This window comes from Lithobates pipiens, unplaced genomic scaffold, assembly GCF_037356315.1.
Source record: "Lithobates pipiens isolate NorthernLeopardFrog02 unplaced genomic scaffold, aLitPip1_a1.2 Scaffold_1, whole genome shotgun sequence".
NCBI classification, from domain to species: domain Eukaryota; kingdom Metazoa; phylum Chordata; class Amphibia; order Anura; family Ranidae; genus Lithobates; species Lithobates pipiens.
Window position 1 is genome coordinate 106,317,789 of NW_027507685.1, and position 20,313 is coordinate 106,338,101.

A 20,313-nucleotide genomic window follows, 5' to 3' on the forward strand; every position below is an offset into this window, starting at 1 on the left:
ATATTTAATATTTAGGGGTTTTAACTAAGCTTGAAGGCCTAAATGTATTTAATTTTTTTTAAACATTTTTTGTAAGAAAAAATGCAAAAATCGTCTCTGGCTGCAAAGGGGTTAAACCCCTGCAGCGCAGTGCTGACCCATTGCAAGGGAACGTTGTTGCTTTTCCAAAAAACTGGAACTACCAATATTCTATACTCCTGGGCTTTTGCTTTCAGGGAATATATAATATTTGGGGGTTTTAACTAATCTTCAGGCCTAAAATTCTTATTATTTATTTTTAAATGCAAAAAAATCATCTGCAAAGGGGTTAAACCCCTGCAGGGCAGTGCTGCCTCATTGCAAGGGAATGTTGTTGCTTTCCAAAAAACGAACTACAAATATTTTATACTCCCGGTTCTTTGTAAAAAAAAAAAAAATGCAAAAATTGTCTCTGGCTGCAAAGGGGTTAAACCCCTGCAGCACAGTGCATCCCCATTGCAAGGGAACGTTGTTGCTTTTCAATGGAACTACCAATATTTTATACTCCTGAGTGTCTGCTTTCAGGGAATATATGATATTTGGAGGGTTTTTAATCGTTCAGGCCTAAAATGATTTTTTTTAAATTTGTAACAAAAAAGAATAAATTATCAAAAATCGTCTCTGACTGTAGGTTTTTAACTAATCTTCAGGCCTAAACTTTTTTTTTTAAAACATTTTTTGAAAAAAAAAAAAGGGTCTCTGGCTGCAAAGATGTTAAACCCCTGCAGCGCAGCGCTGCCCCGTTGCAAGGGAACGTTGTCGCTTTCCACGGCGTTCAGATTTGTGGTGTGTATTTTCCTTCAGATATTCAAGGTAAAGGACATGCTGTATGGAAGGCAACCGCTTTCTCCTCCTCCCATGATTTGAAGGAAGATTAATAATGTATTAGGGATTCTTTTATAAACTCTCCGCCTGCTTAGCTCACAGATGTTCCATTGACTGTTTACTTCGAGGCCATGCTGCATGGGTTGCTAGATTAATTTGTGTGCTTGTAGTAATTACTTGCAGCATTTATTAGCTCAAAGCCGTCTGCCGATGTCTTAGGAGCCACTCTAAGTTATCACAACTTCTTATTAAATTGGAGGATAAATAATTCAGCTAAAGGGTTTCAGTTAAAAAAATCAATGTGTTGTCTTATTACACAGCGAGTAATCATGGTCTAGTTCACAGCACGCGGACTGATTTTGGAGTAATTTTTTTTTTGGTACAGGTCCGTACTCAGGGTCCTATCCTAACCGCCAGCGGGAAAAACCCTGTGATGGAACTGAATGAAAAGAGGCGAGGCCTTAAATACGAGTTGATATCGGAGAGTGGAGGAAGCCATGACAAACGGTTTGTAATGGAGGTGAGTAGTGATCATCTCTTGTATTATGTCTGCAGTCTCTGACCATCTCTTTTATCATGTCCACAGTCTCTGACCATCTCTTGTATCATGTCCATAGTCTCTGACCATCTCTACTATCATGTCCGCAGACTGACCATCTCTGGTATCATGTCCGCAGACTGACCATCTCTGGTATCGTGTCCGCAGACTGACCATCTCTGGTATCATGTCCCCAGACTGACCATCTCTGGTATCATGTCCGCAGACTGACCATCTCTGGTATCATGTCCGCAGACTGACCATCTCTGGTATCATGTCCGCAGACTGACCATCTCTGGTATCATGTCCGCAGACTGACCATCTCTGGTATCATGTCCGCAGACTGACCATCTCTGGTATCATGTCCGCAGACTGACCATCTCTGGTATCATGTCCGCAGACTGACCATCTCTGGTATCATGTCCGCAGACTGACCATCTCTGGTATCATGTCCGCAGACTGACCATCTCTGGTATCATGTCCGCAGACTGACCATCTCTGGTATCATGTCCGCAGACTGACCATCTCTGGTATCATGTCCGCACACTGACCATCTCTGGTATCATGTCCGCACACTGACCATCTCTGGTATCATGTCCGCACACTGACCATCTCTGGTATCATGTCCGCACACTGACCATCTCTGGTATCATGTCCGCACACTGACCATCTCTGGTATCATGTCCGCACACTGACCATCTCTGGTATCATGTCCGCACAGTGACCATCTCTGGTATCATGTCCGCACACTGACCATCTCTGGTATCATGTCCGCAGTCTCTGACCATCTCTGGTATCATGTCCGCACACTGACCATCTCTGGTATCATGTCCGCACACTGACCATCTCTGGTATCATGTCCGCACACTGACCATCTCTGGTATCATGTCCGCACACTGACCATCTCTGGTATCATGTCCGCACACTGACCATCTCTGGTATCATGTCCGCACACTGACCATCTCTGGTATCATGTCCGCACACTGACCATCTCTGGTATCATGTCCGCACACTGACCATCTCTGGTATCATGTCCGCACACTGACCATCTCTGGTATCATGTCCGCAGTCTCTGACCATCTCTGGTATCATGTCCGCACACTGACCATCTCTGGTATCATGTCCGCACACTGACCATCTCTGGTATCATGTCCGCACACTGACCATCTCTGGTATCATGTCCGCACACTGACCATCTCTGGTATCATGTCCGCACACTGACCATCTCTGGTATCATGTCCGCACACTGACCATCTCTGGTATCATGTCCGCACACTGACCATCTCTGGTATCATGTCCGCACACTGACCATCTCTGGTATCATGTCCGCACACTGACCATCTCTGGTATCATGTCCGCAGTCTCTGACCATCTCTGGTATCATGTCCGCAGTCTCTGACCATCTCTGGTATCATGTCCGCAGTCTCTGACCATCTCTGGTATCATGTCCGCAGACTGACCATCTCTGGTATCATGTCCGCAGACTGACCATCTCTGGTATCATGTCCGCAGACTGACCATCTCTGGTATCATGTCCGCAGTCTCTGACCATCTCTGGTATCATGTCCGCACACTGACCATCTCTGGTATCATGTCCGCACACTGACCATCTCTGGTATCATGTCCGCACACTGACCATCTCTGGTATCATGTCCGCACACTGACCATCTCTGGTATCATGTCCGCAGTCTCTGACCATCTCTGGTATCATGTCCGCACACTGACCATCTCTGGTATCATGTCCGCACACTGACCATCTCTGGTATCATGTCTGCACACTGACCATCTCTGGTATCATGTCCGCACACTGACCATCTCTGGTATCATGTCCGCAGTCTCTGACCATCTCTGGTATCATGTCCGCAGTCTCTGACCATCTCTGGTATCATGTCCGCAGTCTCTGACCATCTCTGGTATCATGTCCGCAGACTGACCATCTCTGGTATCATGTCCGCAGTCTCTGACCATCTCTGGTATCATGTCCGCAGTCTCTGACCATCTCTGGTATCATGTCCGCAGTCTCTGACAATCTCTGGTATCATGTCCGCACACTGACCATCTCTGGTATCATGTCCGCACACTGACCATCTCTGGTATCATGTCCGCAGTCTCTGACCATCTCTGGTATCATGTCCGCAGTCTCTGACCATCTCTGGTATCATGTCCGCAGTCTCTGACCATCTCTGGTATCATGTCCGCAGTCTCTGACCATCTCTGGTATCATGTCCGCAGTCTCTGACCATCTCTGGTATCATGTCCGCAGTCTCTGACCATCTCTGGTATCATGTCCGCAGTCTCTGACCATCTCTGGTATCATGTCCGCAGTCTCTGACCATCTCTGGTATCATGTCCGCAGTCTCTGACCATCTCTGGTATCATGTCCGCAGTCTCTGACCATCCCTGGTATCATGTCCGCAGTCTCTGACCATCTCTGGTATCATGTCCGCAGTCTCTGACCATCCCTGGTATCATGTCCGCAGTCTCTGACCATCTCTGGTATCATGTCCGCAGTCTCTGACCATCTCTGGTATCATGTCCGCAGTCTCTGACCATCTCTGGTATCATGTCCGCAGTCTCTGACCATCTCTGGTATCATGTCCGCAGTCTCTGACCATCTCTGGTATCATGTCCGCAGTCTCTGACCATCTCTGGTATCATGTCCGCAGTCTCTGACCATCTCTGGTATCATGTCCGCAGTCTCTGACCATCTCTGGTATCATGTCCGCAGTCTCTGACCGTCTCTGGTATCATGTCTGCAATCTCTGACCATCTCTGGTATCATGTCTGCAATCTCCAACCATTTCTTCTATCATATCCACAGTCCCTAACCATCTCTTGTAAGATGTCCACATTCGTCAACCATCTCTTGCATGATGCCGATCGTCTCTGACCATCTCTTGTATCATTTCCAGAGTCTCTGATCATTTCTAACATAAAAAAAAGATGTACTACCAACCTAATCTCTGCAACCATATTGCCTCCTTTTCTGGCAGTCCACTGGAGCTGCTCCTCCTTCCTTCTGGTGCCTCCTGAGCAAGCTGGGTGCTAAGGAGGCAGCTGTGTGCATCCATAGACACATACAGCAAAAATAAGCCATGTCCCCTCTCCCGGCTCACAACCTATGGCTCCACTGCCCTCAGTTTCTCCTGTGAAAGCATGAAGTGAGAGGAGCGGTGACAGGAATCAGGAAGGAGTTCGGACGCATAGCTGGGTAGTTTTTTTTTTTTGTGGAGAATGCATTAAGGTAAAAATAAAAATAAAATAAAAAGTATCCTTAGAACTTGGCAGACCATCTCAGATTGCGGAAGAATTGGCCCCATTGCATTGTTTCAGCCGGTAGACCGTTTTGCCAAAATATGTGTGTGGTGTCCGGGGGTGTCTGCTGTGCAATATAGCAAATATAGGCGCATGACTCTGAATCAGTACTGTAAAATCTTCCAATACATTTAGCTAAAAGTCTCTAATGGTAACAGTCCAAGTTCAAATAATATGTAAATTAGTCCGATCTGAACTAAAATCCAAGGGTATGCAAACCAGGCAGCTGTCAGTTGGAAATGAAACCATGTTCCATAGAACTGCAAGAATAGACAAGTAGAGAGGCGCCTCTGGGTGCAGTAGTTAAATAAAAGATTTTAATAAACAACAAATTGTGCACTCACATTTAGCAGAATAATAGCAGGCATTGCATATAAGTTTAAGTAGACGTTTTCCCCGGAATGGAATGTGGCCATCAGATCACGATGTGCACTAGATCGTATACTTCTGTATGATGGAAATGCCGGCTTGCGGAAGAGAGCCCCAAAACGAGGTTTAGAACACACCGTTTAGTCGGCCCCAGGGGATGTCGTCATAAGTTAAGGACGTGTTTCGTGAGCATGCGCACTTGGATGTCCTTTCAAGTCGCACTCCTTTATCAACAACATAGAGTCCTTATACCTGTACAGTGGGAGATGGGAGAGTAAAATGGGCTCAGAACATGCCTGCTGTGCACACAGATGTGAGATTGCTCAGTGGTCGGATTAATGGAGGTGGTCATCTGAAGAGTCTTCTAAAAATTCCATGCCCAGAAAATACTGAACGTCATTCTGGACAAATCTTCCTCAAAACCTGCCACAGCTTTAAATGTGATATTATGGATATTGCCTTTTTGGTTGGAATTAAATTTATTTCCCCCGGGCAAAATATAGCAGTATCGGCATGAGCTGGTAAAAACACGACAATAACTCTAATTTGCATATCAATTTTTTTAAATATTTTTCTAGAAATCTACGGTTCTTATCTGGTATACGTTTTTGATTTGATCAAAAATATATATTTTTTTTGTTTTATTTTTCTATTTTTATATATATATATTTATTATATTACATTATATATTTAAAATGTATTATATTAAATAAGTGTCTGTGTATTTAGGTGTGTTTTTTTTTTTTTTTTTTTTTTTTTTTTTTTTTGTATTATTGTTCTTTTTAATCTCCTAATCAGCATCTGCAGATGCTGAAGGCTTGTTTTGTCAATCAACCTCCCAGCCTACATCTGATGTCTTGCCATAGCTGACGTAGTGATCGGGGGAACCGCTCTGATTGCTTCCTGATCATTAGTGGGGCTCGGAGCCGTCATTGACAGCTGGACCTGACAGGTGGCAGCTGTGCACAGTGTCAGCTGTCAAAAGGGAAGCATAGAATAAAATTCTATCAGCGGAGGGGGGGGGGGGGGGCTTTAAAGTGCCAGGAAACATTAATCTAGAGATTGCTGCTAGGAAGGGGCTAATGCAACCAATTCATTTAAACAAATATGTAGGTTGTTGATTGGTACAGAAATACCGTTGAGTCAGTTGGCCTTTATTACATTGGTATACCTTTTTGTGTATGCTACTCATAGTATATATAGGAAATTATTTAATATGTATTTGATATATGGTTAAATATAGGTGCCTAAAACCATCAAGAATAAAGTTGATGAGGTTAGCAGGAAAGCTGCACCAACACTGTATTTATACATGGGGATCATACCCCCTCCCCCTTATGTATTTATACATGGAGATCATATTCCCCCCCCCCCCCCCTCCTCCTCTTATGTATTTTTTTCTAGCCGCTAGATACTCTTTATTCTCTGATTTTGCATTACTTTTGGTCAGCTAACTCCCTCTTCCAATATATATTACGTTATTTATACAGTTCCTTCGTATCTAATTAAATAAGCTGCAGCTACGGCTTTTCTTTAGCAGATTTAAACTTTAGTCTTTAAACTTTGAGTTTTTGATGAAAAAAAAAAAAAAGCCTGTAATACAAGATTGGTATTTAATCCAGTTATGTCTTCACTGAAGAGAAATACATGCATCCAAAGACATGCAGGTAGGTAAATTGGCTTCTGTTCAAAATTGGCCCTAGTATATGAATGGGGACCTTGGATTGTGGCTCCTTGAGGGTAGGGATCAACATGAGTGTGCAATGTACAGGGATGGAGACAATTGTAGACACTCACTCAGGTTGAACTGGATGGACTGGTGTCTTTATTCAACCTAACTAACTATGAAACTATGAACTATGTATTGAACAAAATAGAATTACCAAGAGGTGTGTATATATATATATATATATATATATATATATATATATATATATATATATATATATATATATAAATATATAGTTTTTATATTTTATTAATATATATATTTGATTATATATATATTTTTTTTCTGTCAAATATATATATATTAATAAAATATAAAAACTATATGTATATACACATACACTTTTATATATGTATTTTATTAAAAACAAAAAAAAAATATATATATATATATATATAATATACATACACACACATATAAAAAAAAAAAAAATATATCACACAATATAATAAATATATAAATATATATATATATATATATATATATATAGTGTGATTTTTTTTTTTTTTTTAATAAAATACAAATACATTTTTTATATGTATTTTATTATTAATAAATATAATTATACACAGATTTTATATATATATTTTTTTTTAGGTGTGAATGAACAATTCAATTCAAACAAAAAAAAAAAAACAATTCATGCACAAAGACAGAGCAGGTATGGGAGTCCTACACCTTGCCATGTCCTTGCTCCCGGGTTCTGCCGGGACCCAAAGGCTGAGCAGAGCCCTTCGGAAAATCTACACACGCACTAGAATAATAAAGATTGGGGGGGGGGGGGGGTTTAAGGCGACAATAAAAAGGAGACTGGAGTTCCTCTTTAATCCCCCCCGGATACATTTAATTTTTCAGTATTGTGTTTCAGTTTTTTGAATGATGCCCTCAGAACCGAATGTGGAATGCGAAGGCTTTTCAAAAAATAAGGTTGGATGTTAGTAAAAGGCTAACCTGTAAAGTTTTCTACTCCAAAATGTTTTTTTATTTTGTTTTTTCCAGGTGGAGGTGGACACACAGAAGTTCAGGGGTGCCGGCCCAAACAAAAAGGTAGCAAAAGCCAGTGCGGCCCTGGCTGCCCTAGAGAAGCTCTTTTCTGGTCCAAACGCAGCAAATAACAAGAAGAAAAAGATTATTCCACAGGTGAGGCTTTCAGATGAATAGATCGGGAGGGCCGATGCCCAACTGGCAATTCAAAAAATTTACATTTTTTTTTTCCTGAAATGTACATTTCCATTTTTGAGTTGTTTGATCTCTCACTTCAAAGTGACCACGACCCCTTTCAAACTAAAGCACCACTTGTTTTAGCATTTTTTATTTTTTTTGGCTGTTTAAGCGGTGCTTTTCGCCCGCTAGCGGGGTGCTTTTAACCCCAAGAAAGGGGTTAAAAGCACCCATGTTGTGGCACTTCCGAAACACTTTTCAGACGCTTTGGAAGTGCTGCCCATTAATTTCAATGGGCAGGGCGTTTTGGGAGCGCTAAGACCCCTTTTCACACTGAGGTGATTTTCAGGCATCATTGATTGCTGTGTGACTTTTTACACTTGGGGGGGGGGGCGGTGCACTTGCGGGATGTTAGGAAAAGTCCTGCAAGCATCTTTGGGGCAGTTTGGGATAGCTGTATTTAGCGCTCCCAAAACGGCCAGCCCGTTAAAATGAATGGGCAGTGCTTCAGAAAGCGCCGCAACACGGGGTTAAAAGCACCCAACTAGCGGCTGAAAAGCACCACTTAACCGCATAAGGACCGCCTCACGCCGATGTACGTCGGCAGAATGGCACGGCTGGGCACAAGCACGTACCTGTACGCTGCCCTTTAAGTGCCCAGCCACGCACTCGCGATCCTGTCCTGAGCGTCATGGCCGCGGTACCCGCGGACCCGATTGCCTCCAGTGTCCCGGGTCACAGAGCTGCAGAACGAGGAGAGGTCTGTGTAAACAAACCTCTCCCTGTGATTCCTACTGTGGCTGTCACGATCGTCTGTACCCCGATATAGGGAAGGACGATCAGTGATGTCAGATGCCAAGCCACGCCCCCTTACAGTTAAAAAAAAACACACACACTCTTAACCCCTACACTGCCCCTAGTGGTTAACCCCTTCACTGCCAGTGAAATTTTTACAGTAATCTGTGCATTTTTAATTGCACTGATTGCTGTATTAATGACAATGGTGTCAAAATTGTATCCGCCATAATGTCACAGTCACAATAAAAATAAAAGAATCGCTGATCCCCGCCATTACTAGTAAAAAAAAAAAATTATTAATAAAAATGCCATAAAACTATCCCCTATTGTGTAGACACTATAACTTTTGTGCAAACCAATCAATATACGCTTATTTTTTTTTTTAATAATTTTTTTTTTTAACCAAAAATATGTAGAAGAATACGTATCAGTCAAAACTGAGAGAAATATTTTTGGGGGATATTTATTATAGCAAAATGTAAAATAATGATAATGCGTTTTTTTCAAAATTGTCGCTCATTTTTGGTTTATAGCGCAAAAAAAAAAAAACCGCAGAGGTGATCAAATACCACCAAAAGAAAGCTCTATTTGTGGGAAAAAAAGGACGTCACGTCAATTTTGTTTCGGAGCCACGTCGCACGACCGCACAATTGTCAGTTAAAGCGACACAGTGCCAAATCACAAAAAGGGGCTTGGTCCTTTAGCTGGAAAATGGTCCGGGCTTAAATGGTTAAACAGTGCTAAAGCGCTGCTAAAACCAATGGAGCTTTAGCGCTAACGCGCCCGTGGCCCCAGTGTGAAAGAGGTTTTGATACAGCGCTCCCAAACCACCCCAAAGATGCTGCTTGCAGGGCAGTGGTTCATGTAAAACCCCCTATAATAAGACCTGTTTAAGAGTTCACATTTATCAAAAAGTGCCTATACAGATAAGGGTGGTATCTGTAGATTTGCCGGCCAAAAAGCTCCCAGAGATGGCATCATCTGCCTTGTTGCTAGGACATTGCTAAGACACACCCAGCCGATTGAAATACCCTTGCATATGCTCTCTCCCAGTAAGGCAGACCATGATTATGCAATGTTCTTTCCTTCCACCATGGGTGTTGGGGAAATCTCTGCCGTAGCGCTTATGTGTTCTGCGATTGGGGGGAGGGGGGAGGGGGTTCCTGGGGATGTGCACATGAGGAGGAGCCTTCTTTGGCAGCAGAACACTGCTGGCAGTGATCACATGGGGGGGGGGGAAACATGCTCCCTCCTGTGACGGTGGGGGCAAACAGTAATGGCTGGGAGCGTCCTAGCAACTAGGCGGGATGGGATGATGGCACCTCTGTGAGTTTTTGGGGCCAGGCTTTGGGAAGTAAATAAATGGCCTACACTTCTAGTAGAGGCAATATCTAACTTTTAGTCAAAGTTGCTGTCAGAAACCATGAAATCAAACCGAGACAGAAGCACCGTTAAATCACACTTGTTTAATAATAAAAGTAAAAGGAACAAACGTAGTCAAAACATAGCCAAAGTTTAGTAACCGGAACGGATAGTCAGCCAAGCCAGAAGTCAGGGATCAAAGTAGTGGAACAGCAAGCAGGATCAGGAGCCAGACGGGATGTCAGCAAAACAGGATCACAGGAGATAGTTTCTGTGATGTTGACCAAGGCGAAGGCAGAGATCCTTTAGACTGAACGGCTTAAGTAGGCAGGACTGACGAGCAGGATCATCAACAGCTGAGTAATTGTGGAGAGCGATAGGAGCTGGCAATTAGCTGACAGCTGAGCGGCCAACTCGGAGAAGGAAGGGCTGAGCCCAGCCCTGACAGTTGCACAGCTTGGTTTTATCTACAGCCACCCCTTACCTGCATAGGCAGTTTTTTTGATAAAGGTGAACTAACCCTTTAATGTTGATATAATTACTAAAAATGTCTGTGCAAATATGGAAATTAAGTTAAAGTGGAAAAACCAGGAGCTCCCTTGCTTGGAGACAATATCTTTGCCCAGTCATCTTCCGGATTCGGTGTCCTGGGCCATCTTGATTGGCTGGCTCGTGGAGGATGGTTTGGGTGATATTTGTATTTGATGTAGCTCAGGCCAGAGCTGTTGATGGTTTTGCATGTTGATGTTAGTATTTTGAGTTGTATTAGTTTGTTGGGTGAGTGGAAACCAGTGGAGGGATTGGCAGAGAGGGACATCAGGGCAGATAGGGTAGATGAGCCTGGCAGCAGAATTCATGATGGGCTGAAGGGGGTATAGACACTGTAGAGGAGGCCAATGAGGAGAAAGATGAGTGAATTTTTAGCTTGGTAGTATTGGTTTAGGATGGGGGGGGGTGTTGTGGAAATGTTACGGAGGCGAAGGTGGCTGTACAGGCTTACAAACTATACAAAATGTATACTTTCAACCACATGTATGGACCGTGATGGTTATAGAATGCTATTACTGTGGATCTCAAAGTCCTTGAGACCAGGGATGACCAGTAAAGTCTTTCCAAATGTCTGTGCCCTGATGGTTAAATAAAAAAAAAAGTTAATACTCGCATAATAAAAGTATGGGAATACAAAATATGTCTTGACATTCTGGAAGGCTCTCGATAGGGCTAGATGTCATTTTTGGGGAGTTGGGTGTTCTGGAGGTAGTTGAGGGACAGATTTGGTAGCCCTGTAATGGACAGAGTTTCTAAAGGGAACTGGGGCAACTATGGGGAAGAGCTGTCTCCAGGGGCCTTTGCACAGGCAATGTAGGGAGACTAGAGGGCACTGTCGGGGACTATGGGGGACTAGAAGCTCCACTTCAAGCAAGGAGGCACTCTGTGGGAGATCAGCAGGCACTGAAGGCTCTTATAGGGCTGGGGGGGGGGGGGGGCACTGTGGGGACTGAAGGCTTTTAGGGAGCTGGGGAGGGGGGGGGTGTTTATCGGGCACTATGGGATCTGAAGGCTCTTAGAGGGCTGGGGGGGGCACTCTGGGGGCTGAAGGCTCTTAGGTTGTCGGGCAAGCATGGCACTGTGGGGACTGAATGCTTTTAGGTTGTTCGGAGGCACTATAGGAGGTTGACGGCCACTTTGGAGACTGAACGCTCTTAGAGGGCTGGGGTTCACTCTGGGGACTGAAGGTTCTTAGGAGGTTGGGGGCACTGTGGAGCCTGAAGGCTCTTAGGGGGTCGGGGTGTGTGGCAATGTGGGGACTGAAGGCTCTTAGGCGGTCGGGGGAGAGCAACACTCTTAGGCAGTCGGGGAGCGTGGCACTGTGAGAGGTCAGCAGGCACTGTCGGTACTGAAGGCTGGTAGGTGGTTGGGGGAGTGTGGCACTGTGGGAGGTTGGCAGGCACTGAGGGGACTGAAGGCTCTTAGGCAGTCTGGAGAGCGCGGGCACTGTGGTGACTGAAGGCTCTTAGGCAGTCGGGAGGCTGTGGAGGCTGTGGAGGCTGAAGGCTGGTAGGTGGTTGGGGGAGCACGGTACTGTGGGAGGTCAGCAGGCACTGAGGGGACTGAAGGCTTTTAGGCAGTCGGAGGAGCACGGCACTGTGGGGGACTGAAGGCTCTTAGGCAGTCGGGGGAGCACAGCACAGTGAGAGGTCGGCAGGCACTGTGGGTACTGAAAGCTGTTAGGTGGAGGTCAACAGGCACCGTGGAGACTGAGCGCTCTGGGGGGGGATCCCTGTGGAGACTGAACGCTCTTAGAGGGCTGGAGGTTGAAGGCTCTTAGGGGGTCGGGAGAGCGTGGTATTGGGACTGAAGGCTCTTAGGCAGTCGGGGGAGCGCGGCACTGTGGGAACTGAAAGCTCTTAGGCAGTCGGGGGAGCACAGCACAGTGAGAGGTCAGCAGGCACTGTGGGTACTGAAAGCTGGTAGGCAGTCGGGGGAGCGCAGTACTGTGGGAGGTCGGCAGGAACTGTTGGGACTGAAGGCTCTTAGGGGGGTCAGGGGCCACTTTGGGAGGTCGGCAGGCACTGTGGGGACTGGGCTCTCTTGGTGGGGGGGGTCGCTGTGAGAACTGAGGGTTCTTAGAGGGCACTGTGGGAGGTCCGCAGGCACTGTGGAGACAGAGCGCTCTTGGTGGGGGGGGGGGGTCCCTATGGAGACTGAAGGTTCTTAGTGGGCACTGTTTAGGAGATCTGCAGCTAGCAGTGGATTTTGGAGGAAGGAGGCCGTGACCTCACAATAGGCTACAGGCAGGTGGTTGAGAGCCACTGGTCTATTGTATACGATGTATGATGGAAGTAATATTAAATAGAAGTGGTGATAGGATGAAAATATTATATAAAAGAAGTGATGGGATAAAAGCAATATATGCAATGTATACTAGCACATTGAGGCTAACCGTTCCTGGGGGGGGGGGGGGGGGGGGCCATATTTATAGAAAAAAAAATGATTTTGCTTGAAGCAAGTGCTCAAAGAGTAAAAAATGTAATAGATAAAGAAAACACAGATAAGGGAGGTGGTACAGCTTGGAGCTGCTGACTTTAAAATACGCCACAAAACCCAAAACAAGTTTCTGCTTACAGGTAAGTGGGCAGAGTTATGCTTTGTGACGGAAGCGAGGACACATATTCTCCTTTTGTTATAAGAAGTCTATGCTGCATCTCATAGTGGTTTATCAATGGGCTTTTCCAATCGTAAGGGCGTACTGATCTATAAAATTTCTAAGGGTTGTCCTCACCCCACATGGCATGCACGTGTGCCATGCAGACCCATGGAGGCAACCTGTTAAAATCAATGACTGGTAGCGATCTACAGGGATCTCCAAGCGTGATCCTGGAGTGTACATCCTCACAGGTCCAATGCATAGAGAAGAACGCGGGTCTGTCTGTGGCCCAATCTGTGCATTAGACACACTCCAGGACATGCATGCAGATCTGTGCCAGCCGGCTGCCTGTCACTGATCTGAACAAGCTGCCTCCAGGGGTCTGCATGGAGCACCTGTGCATCCCAAAAACAGAGGGGTGCACCAGCCTAGTGCATTACCTCAGGGATACTTTATTATATAAAGTTTAAAAACATACGTGCAAACAGTGAAGGTGTAAGCATATCAAGCCACCATCTTGTGGCATAGGGGGACCCAGAGTAGCCCCAGGTCAAGAAGACCCAGTCCGGGATCCAAATCCGTCTTACACATTTTGAGGGTAAACCCCATTCATCGCTTACACGTTTAGAGGGTAACACCCCTTCATTAGAACACTTACATGTTTTGAGGGTAAACCCTCTTCATCGGAGCACTTACACGTTTCAAGGGTAATCCCTCTTTAGAGCGCTTACATGTTTTGAAGGTAAACCCCCTTCATCATAACTCTTACCCGTTTCGAGGGTAAATCATTTTCATCAGAGCGATTACATTTTTCGAGTGTAAACCCCCTTCATCAGAGCGCTTACACATTTCAAGGGTAAACCCTCATTGTCAACGCGAAAGCCGGTTTTGGATCCCAGAGGGCATCTTCTTTGTGTTGGACTACTCTGGGTCCCACTATCCACTGTGCCATGAAAAGGTGGCTTGAAATGCTGTGTACTGTCACTGTGCATTATATAAAAGTTAAAAATATACTCACAAAGTACCCCTGGGATAATACACTAGGCTGTTGCACCCTCAGTTTGTTCTTTTACAGTTAACTGGACTACCCCATTCGCTAGAGGATAGCAAAGGCTTGGCTCATCCCCTGATGTTTTTGTAAAAGGAGGCATGTGCGAATTGACCCCAGTCCACCTGTGCGGAGAAGGGTGTTGTATTATACCTGTGCGTCCTATGTGGATGCTAGGTACCCACCATAGAGTCTGTAAAGCAGTATCTAGCACTGATGAATTATCTGTAAAATAACGGGCATGTCTACTATACACCAGTGTTTCTGGGTGCACCGTTGGCAAAAAAAGAGCAACAAGAAATGATTTGCATGACTCCGCCCACTTAGCCTATAAGCAGAGATTGAGCTCCATGATTAGGTTTTGTGCTGGAAGTGAGGAGGTGTAAATGTTATCAGAAAGCAATGCTGTATCTCCTTTAAACGATGCAAAGATTTGCTGTTTCATTGTATATTCAGGTATATATTTGCTCCCCAAGCACAAAAGACTCGTTGGCTTATAAAAATATGCTACAGATTTTAGCTGATCAAGAAGTAAACCTCCTCAGATGTGTAAATCAGGGAGAGGAACTTTCACACATTCCTGCGCTGGTTTTATTGGGTGTTTGCAGACTGAATTAATTGCACAGTTACGGCTTCATTACCATTACAAAGCCCGGCCCGTGATTTATTTGGTAACTTTCCCAGCTCGGCCTCTTTCATTGAGTGGCCGGGGGGGGGGGGGGGGGGAGAGACGCTTTCTCTTCTGGTTTGTTATAATTTCTTCCCAGACAGAACAGGAAGCTGCGGAGCGTGTCTTGTCCCTGTTCGGCTGTTAAATACTGCAGGAGGAAATGTGAGGTTTTTATGTGGAAGTCCTGCAAATCCAGGTTCAGGAAGTCAGATTTACATACAGCTGTGTGCTGTCTGCTTTGCTATCCTGCAGTAATGGGATTCTAAATGCCTAAAGGATAACTCCATGTTTCACGTCCCTTTTTTAAATGGTTCATTCAGGCCAAGCTGGCCCAAAATAACTTTACTGCGCTATTGCTGGGTGTGCTGTCTTACCTGTATGTAGCCTTAGCTGTAAAGCAGGGATATGCAATTAGTAGACCTCCGGCTGTTGCAGAACTACAAGTCCCATGAAGCATAGCAAGACTGTGACAGCCACAAGCATGACACCCAGAGGCATGATGGGACTTGTAGTTTTGCAACGGCTGGAGGTCCGCTAATTGCAGATCCCTGCTGTTAAGTATACAGCGTGTGTTGATTTTATGTAGCCTTGGCCTTATACAGTTCTGTGTTCTCAAAGTGGGATGGGGACTTCCTGCCCCGCTCCCAAAACAAAACAATCAAGCTGAGCACTACTTGGCCATTCACAGGAAGCTTTGTATTCTATTGGCCATTCACAGGAAGCTTTGCATTCTACTGAAAATTCACCGTAAGCTTTGCATTCCATTGACAGGGAGCTTTGCATTCCATTGGCCATTGAAAGGAAGCTTTGTATTCCATTGCCCATTCACAGGAAACTGTGCATTCTATTGGCCATTCACGGGAAGCTTTGCATTATATTGGCCATTCATGGGAAGCTTTGTATTCTACTGGCCATTCACAGGAAGTGTTGTATTCTATTGGCCATTCACAGGAAGCTTTATATTCTATGAATGAATACAAAGCTCCCTCTGATTGGCTGAGGGGGACAGATGACATCACAATCTCTGCCAAACAGAGGAAACATTGTATTCATTTATAGAATACAAAGCTTCCTGTGAATGGCCAGTAGAAAGCCAAGCCTTCCTGTGAATGGCCAGTAGAAAGCAAAGCCTTCCTGTGAATGGCTAGTAGAAAGCAAAGCCTTCCTGTGAATGGCCAGTAGAAAGCCAAGCCTTCCTGTGAATGGCCAGTAGAAAGCCAAGCCTTCCTGTGAATGGCCAGTAGAAAGCAAAGCCTTCCTGTGAATGGCCAGTAGAAAGCAAAGCCTTCCTGTGAATGGCCAGTAGAATGCAAAGCCTTCCTGTGAATGGCCAGTAGAATGCAAAGCCTTCCTGTGAATGGCCAGTAGAATGCAAAGCCTTCCTGTGAATGGCTGAGCAGCCTGTTTTTTTTTATTTTTGTTCTGGGAGCAGGACTAGAAATTCTAGTCCCACTACCAGAACACAGGGCTGTATAACTGAGGCTACATACAAGGAATACAGCGCAGCCACCAAGTGAATGTTAGTGCTGTAAGTACTTCATTTTGGCCAGCTTGGCCCAAACTATTTAAAGGCACCTTAAATGTGGGGTTAGGCTTTGAAATTAAAGTTTAGGTATGGCAATTTTAACATGTTGTACCCACTTTGACCAGTGTAACTATGTCTATACCATACCTGTGGGATCCCCATGGAAGCTGGGAATTGCTGTAGTAAACGTTGCTGTTAGCTTATAGGTCCGAGCAGCTGCCCTGCTTATTGAACACAGAAGGTTGCCTGCTCTGCATGGGCGCCATTCAGGGAACCTTTTAAATGTTCTCAATGAATGTGAAGCATTCTTCAATTGGACGAGGTGGAGATTTTGTTGTCGTTCACATTCATTGAGAAAATGCAAAGGGCTCTCTGAATGCCGCCTGTGCTCAGCCGTTGCCCTCCGGTGTTCAGTAAGCAGCAGGGCAGCTGCTCGGCATGGGACCCAGAAGCTAGCGGAGATCACTGTAGTAGCAGTATGTGCGGTAGTGATTTCCAGCTCCAATGTGGATCTCACAGGTATGGCACTTACCTTGCCAAAGATGTCCATACCTAAACTTCAGCTCTTACACAAATTTGCATATTCAATTTTCTTAGTAATAGACGTTTAAATTGTTTGATGTTAAATCAGAGGTAACATTCACTCCTAATCCATCATAACTTTTGTTTCCTTTGTAGACTAAAGGAGTGGTCAGTACGGCGGTATCGGCGGCTGTGCAGGCGGCTCGAGGAAGAGGACGAGTGGCATTGGCCAGAGGGGCCTTTGTGGGAGCTGCTGCTGCTGCCCCGGGATATATAACCCAAGGTACAAAAGTCACTGTTTTGAATACCAGAATTACAAAAAAACTGAAAAAGTAGGGAATCTAATGCTCTCATAATGCACAAAAATACATAAAAAAATCACTCTAGAGCAGCCTGGGGCCCTTGCACAATGTGGGAGACTGGAGGGCACTGTTTGAGGCACTATGGGGGGGGGGGGCAACTAGAGGCTCCACAGCAAGCAAGGGGGCACTGTGAGGGATCAGTTGGCACTGAACACTCCTAAGGGGAACTGTGGGGGGGGCACTGTGGGGACTGAAGGCTCTTAGGGGGGACTGTATGCTCTTAGGGTGCTGGGGGCACTATAAAAACTGAAGGCTCTTAGGGAGCTGAGAGTGCCCTGTGAGACTTTGGTATGCACTGTGAGGACTGAAAGCTCTTAGGGGACTGGGGGGGGGGTGTCACAGTGGAAGGTTGGCAGGTACTCTGGGGACTGGGGTGAGGAGGGGCACAGTGGGAAGCCGACAGGCAATTTAGGGACTGAGGACACTAGGGGGGTACTTTGGGGACCGAATACTCTTAGGGGGCTGGAGGGCACTGTAGGAACTGAAGGCTTTTGGGAAGCTGGGGGTGCCCTGTGAGACACTGGTATGCACTGTGAGGACTGAAAGCTCTTAGGGGGAGCGGGGGTGTGGCACAGTGGAAGGTTGGCAGGTACTCTGGGGTGGGGAGGGGCACAGTGGGAGGCTGGCAGGCAATGTTTGGACTGAAGACACTAAGGGGGGTACTTTGGGGACTGAATACTCTTAGGGAGCTGGAGGGCACTGTAGGAACTGAAGGCTCTTAGGAAGCTGGGGGTGCCCTGTGAGACACTGGCATGCACTGTGGGGACTAAAAGCTCTTAAAGGTGGCTGGGGGGGGGGGGGGGGTGGAGGAACGGTAGACAGTTGCCAGGTACCAGGTACTGTAGGGACTTAAGACTCTTGTGCAGTCGGGGGGGGGGGGGGGCACTGTGGGAGGTCAGTAGGTACTGTGAAGACTGAAGACTCTTCATAGTTGGGGGGGCATTGTGGGAGGTTGGCAGGCACTGTTGGAACGGAAGTTTCTCGGAGGGCACTGTGGGGACTGAACACTCTGCAGGTACTGTGTGGACTAAGGACTCTTAGGGAGCTGGGGGGGGGGGGGCGCACTGTGGGAGGTTGGCAGGTACTGTGGAGACTGCTGAAGACTTGGGGGGGGGGGGGTTGGGAGGCACTGTGGGAGGTTGGAAGGCACTGTTGGAACTGAAGGCTCTCGGGGCGGCACTGTGGGGACCAAATACTCTTAGGGGGTGCTGTGGGGACCAAAGACTGCAGGTGCTGTGGGGACCAAAGACTCTGCAGGTGCTGTGGGGACCAAAGACTCTGCAGGTGCTGTGGGGACCAAAGACTCTGCAGGTGCTGTGGGGACCAAAGACTCTGCAGGTGCTGTGGGGACCAAAGGCTCTGCAGGTGCTGTGGGGACCAAAGGCTCTGCAGGTGCTGTGGGGACCAAAGACTCTGCAGATGCTGTGGGGACCAAAGACTCTGCAGGTGCTGTGGGGACCAAAGACTCTGCAGGTGCTGTGGGGACCAAAGACTCTGCAGGTGCTGTGGGGACCAAAGACTCTGCAGGTGCTGTGGGGACCAAAGACTCTGCAGGTGCTGTGGGGACCAAAGACTCTGCAGGTGCTGTGGGGACCAAAGACTCTGCAGGTGCTGTGGGGACCAAAGACTCTGCAGGTGCTGTGGGGACCAAAGACTCTGCAGGTGCTGTGGGGACCAAAGACTGCAGGTGCTGTGGGGACCAAAGTCTCTGCAGGTGCTGTGGGGACCAAAGTCTCTGCAGGTGCTGTGGGGACCAAAGACTCTGCAGGTGCTGTGGGGACCAAAGACTCTGCAGGTGCTGTGGGGACCAAAGACTCTGCAGGTGCTGTGGGGACCAAAGACTCTGCAGGTGCTGTGGGGACCAAAGACTCTGCAGGTGCTGTGGGGACCAAAGACTCTGCAGGTGCTGTGAGGACCAAAGACTCTGCAGGTGCTGTGGGGACCAAAGACTCTGCAGGTGCTGTGGGGACCAAAGACTCTGCAGGTGCTGTGGGGACCAAAGACTCTGCAGGTGCTGTGGGGACCAAAGACTCTGCAGGTGCTGTGGGGACCAAAGACTCTGCAGGTGCTGTGGGGACCAAAGACTTTTAGGGGGTTGGGGAGCACTGTGGGAGGTTGGCAGGCACTGTTGGAACTGAAGGCTCTCGGGGCGGCACTGTGGGGACCAAATACTCTGCAGGTGCTGTGGGGACCAAAGACTCTGCAGGTGCTGTGGGGACCAAAGACTCTGCAGGTGCTGTGGGGACCAAATACTGCAGGTGCTGTGGGGACCAAAGACTCTGCAGGTGCTGTGGGGACCAAAGACTGCAGGTGCTGTGGGGACCAAAGACTCTGCAGGTGCTGTGGGGACCAAAGACTCTGCAGGTGCTGTGGGGACCAAAGACTCTGCAGGTGCTGTGGGGACCAAAGACTCTGCAGGTGCTGTGGGGACCAAAGACTCTGCAGGTGCTGTGGGGACCAAAGACTCTGCAGGTGCTGTGGGGACCAAAGACTCTGCAGGTGCTGTGGGGACCAAAGACTCTGCAGGTGCTGTGGGGACCAAAGACTCTGCAGGTGCTGTGGGGACCAAAGACTCTGCAGGTGCTGTGGGGACCAAAGACTCTGCAGGTGCTGTGGGGACCAAAGACTCTGCAGGTGCTGTGGGGACCAAAGACTCTGCAGGTGCTGTGGGGACCAAAGACTCTGCAGGTGCTGTGGGGACCAAAGACTCTGCAGGTGCTGTGGGGACCAAAGACTCTGCAGGTGCTGTGGGGACCAAAGACTCTGCAGGTGCTGTGGGGACCAAAGACTCTGCAGGTGCTGTGGGGACCAAAGACTCTGCAGGTGCTGTGAGGACCAAAGACTCTGCAGGTGCTGTGGGGACCAAAGACTCTGCAGGTGCTGTGGGGACCAAAGACTCTGCAGGTGCTGTGGGGACCAAAGA

General features: G+C 47.0%; 1 protein-coding gene across 3 annotated transcripts in view; it reads left to right on the forward strand.

Moving 5' to 3' along the window:
* STRBP (spermatid perinuclear RNA binding protein) overlaps window positions 1–20,313 on the forward strand; it is a 253,102-nt gene that overhangs the window by 206,925 nt on the left and 25,864 nt on the right. For all 3 annotated transcript variants that reach the window (XM_077469361.1, XM_077469441.1, XM_077469524.1), the window contains 3 exons: window positions 1,229–1,363; window positions 7,794–7,934; window positions 17,185–17,311. In XM_077469361.1, the coding sequence (XP_077325487.1) occupies window positions 1,229–1,363; window positions 7,794–7,934; window positions 17,185–17,311 (403 nt within the window). The remainder of the gene's footprint in view (window positions 1–1,228; window positions 1,364–7,793; window positions 7,935–17,184; window positions 17,312–20,313) is intronic.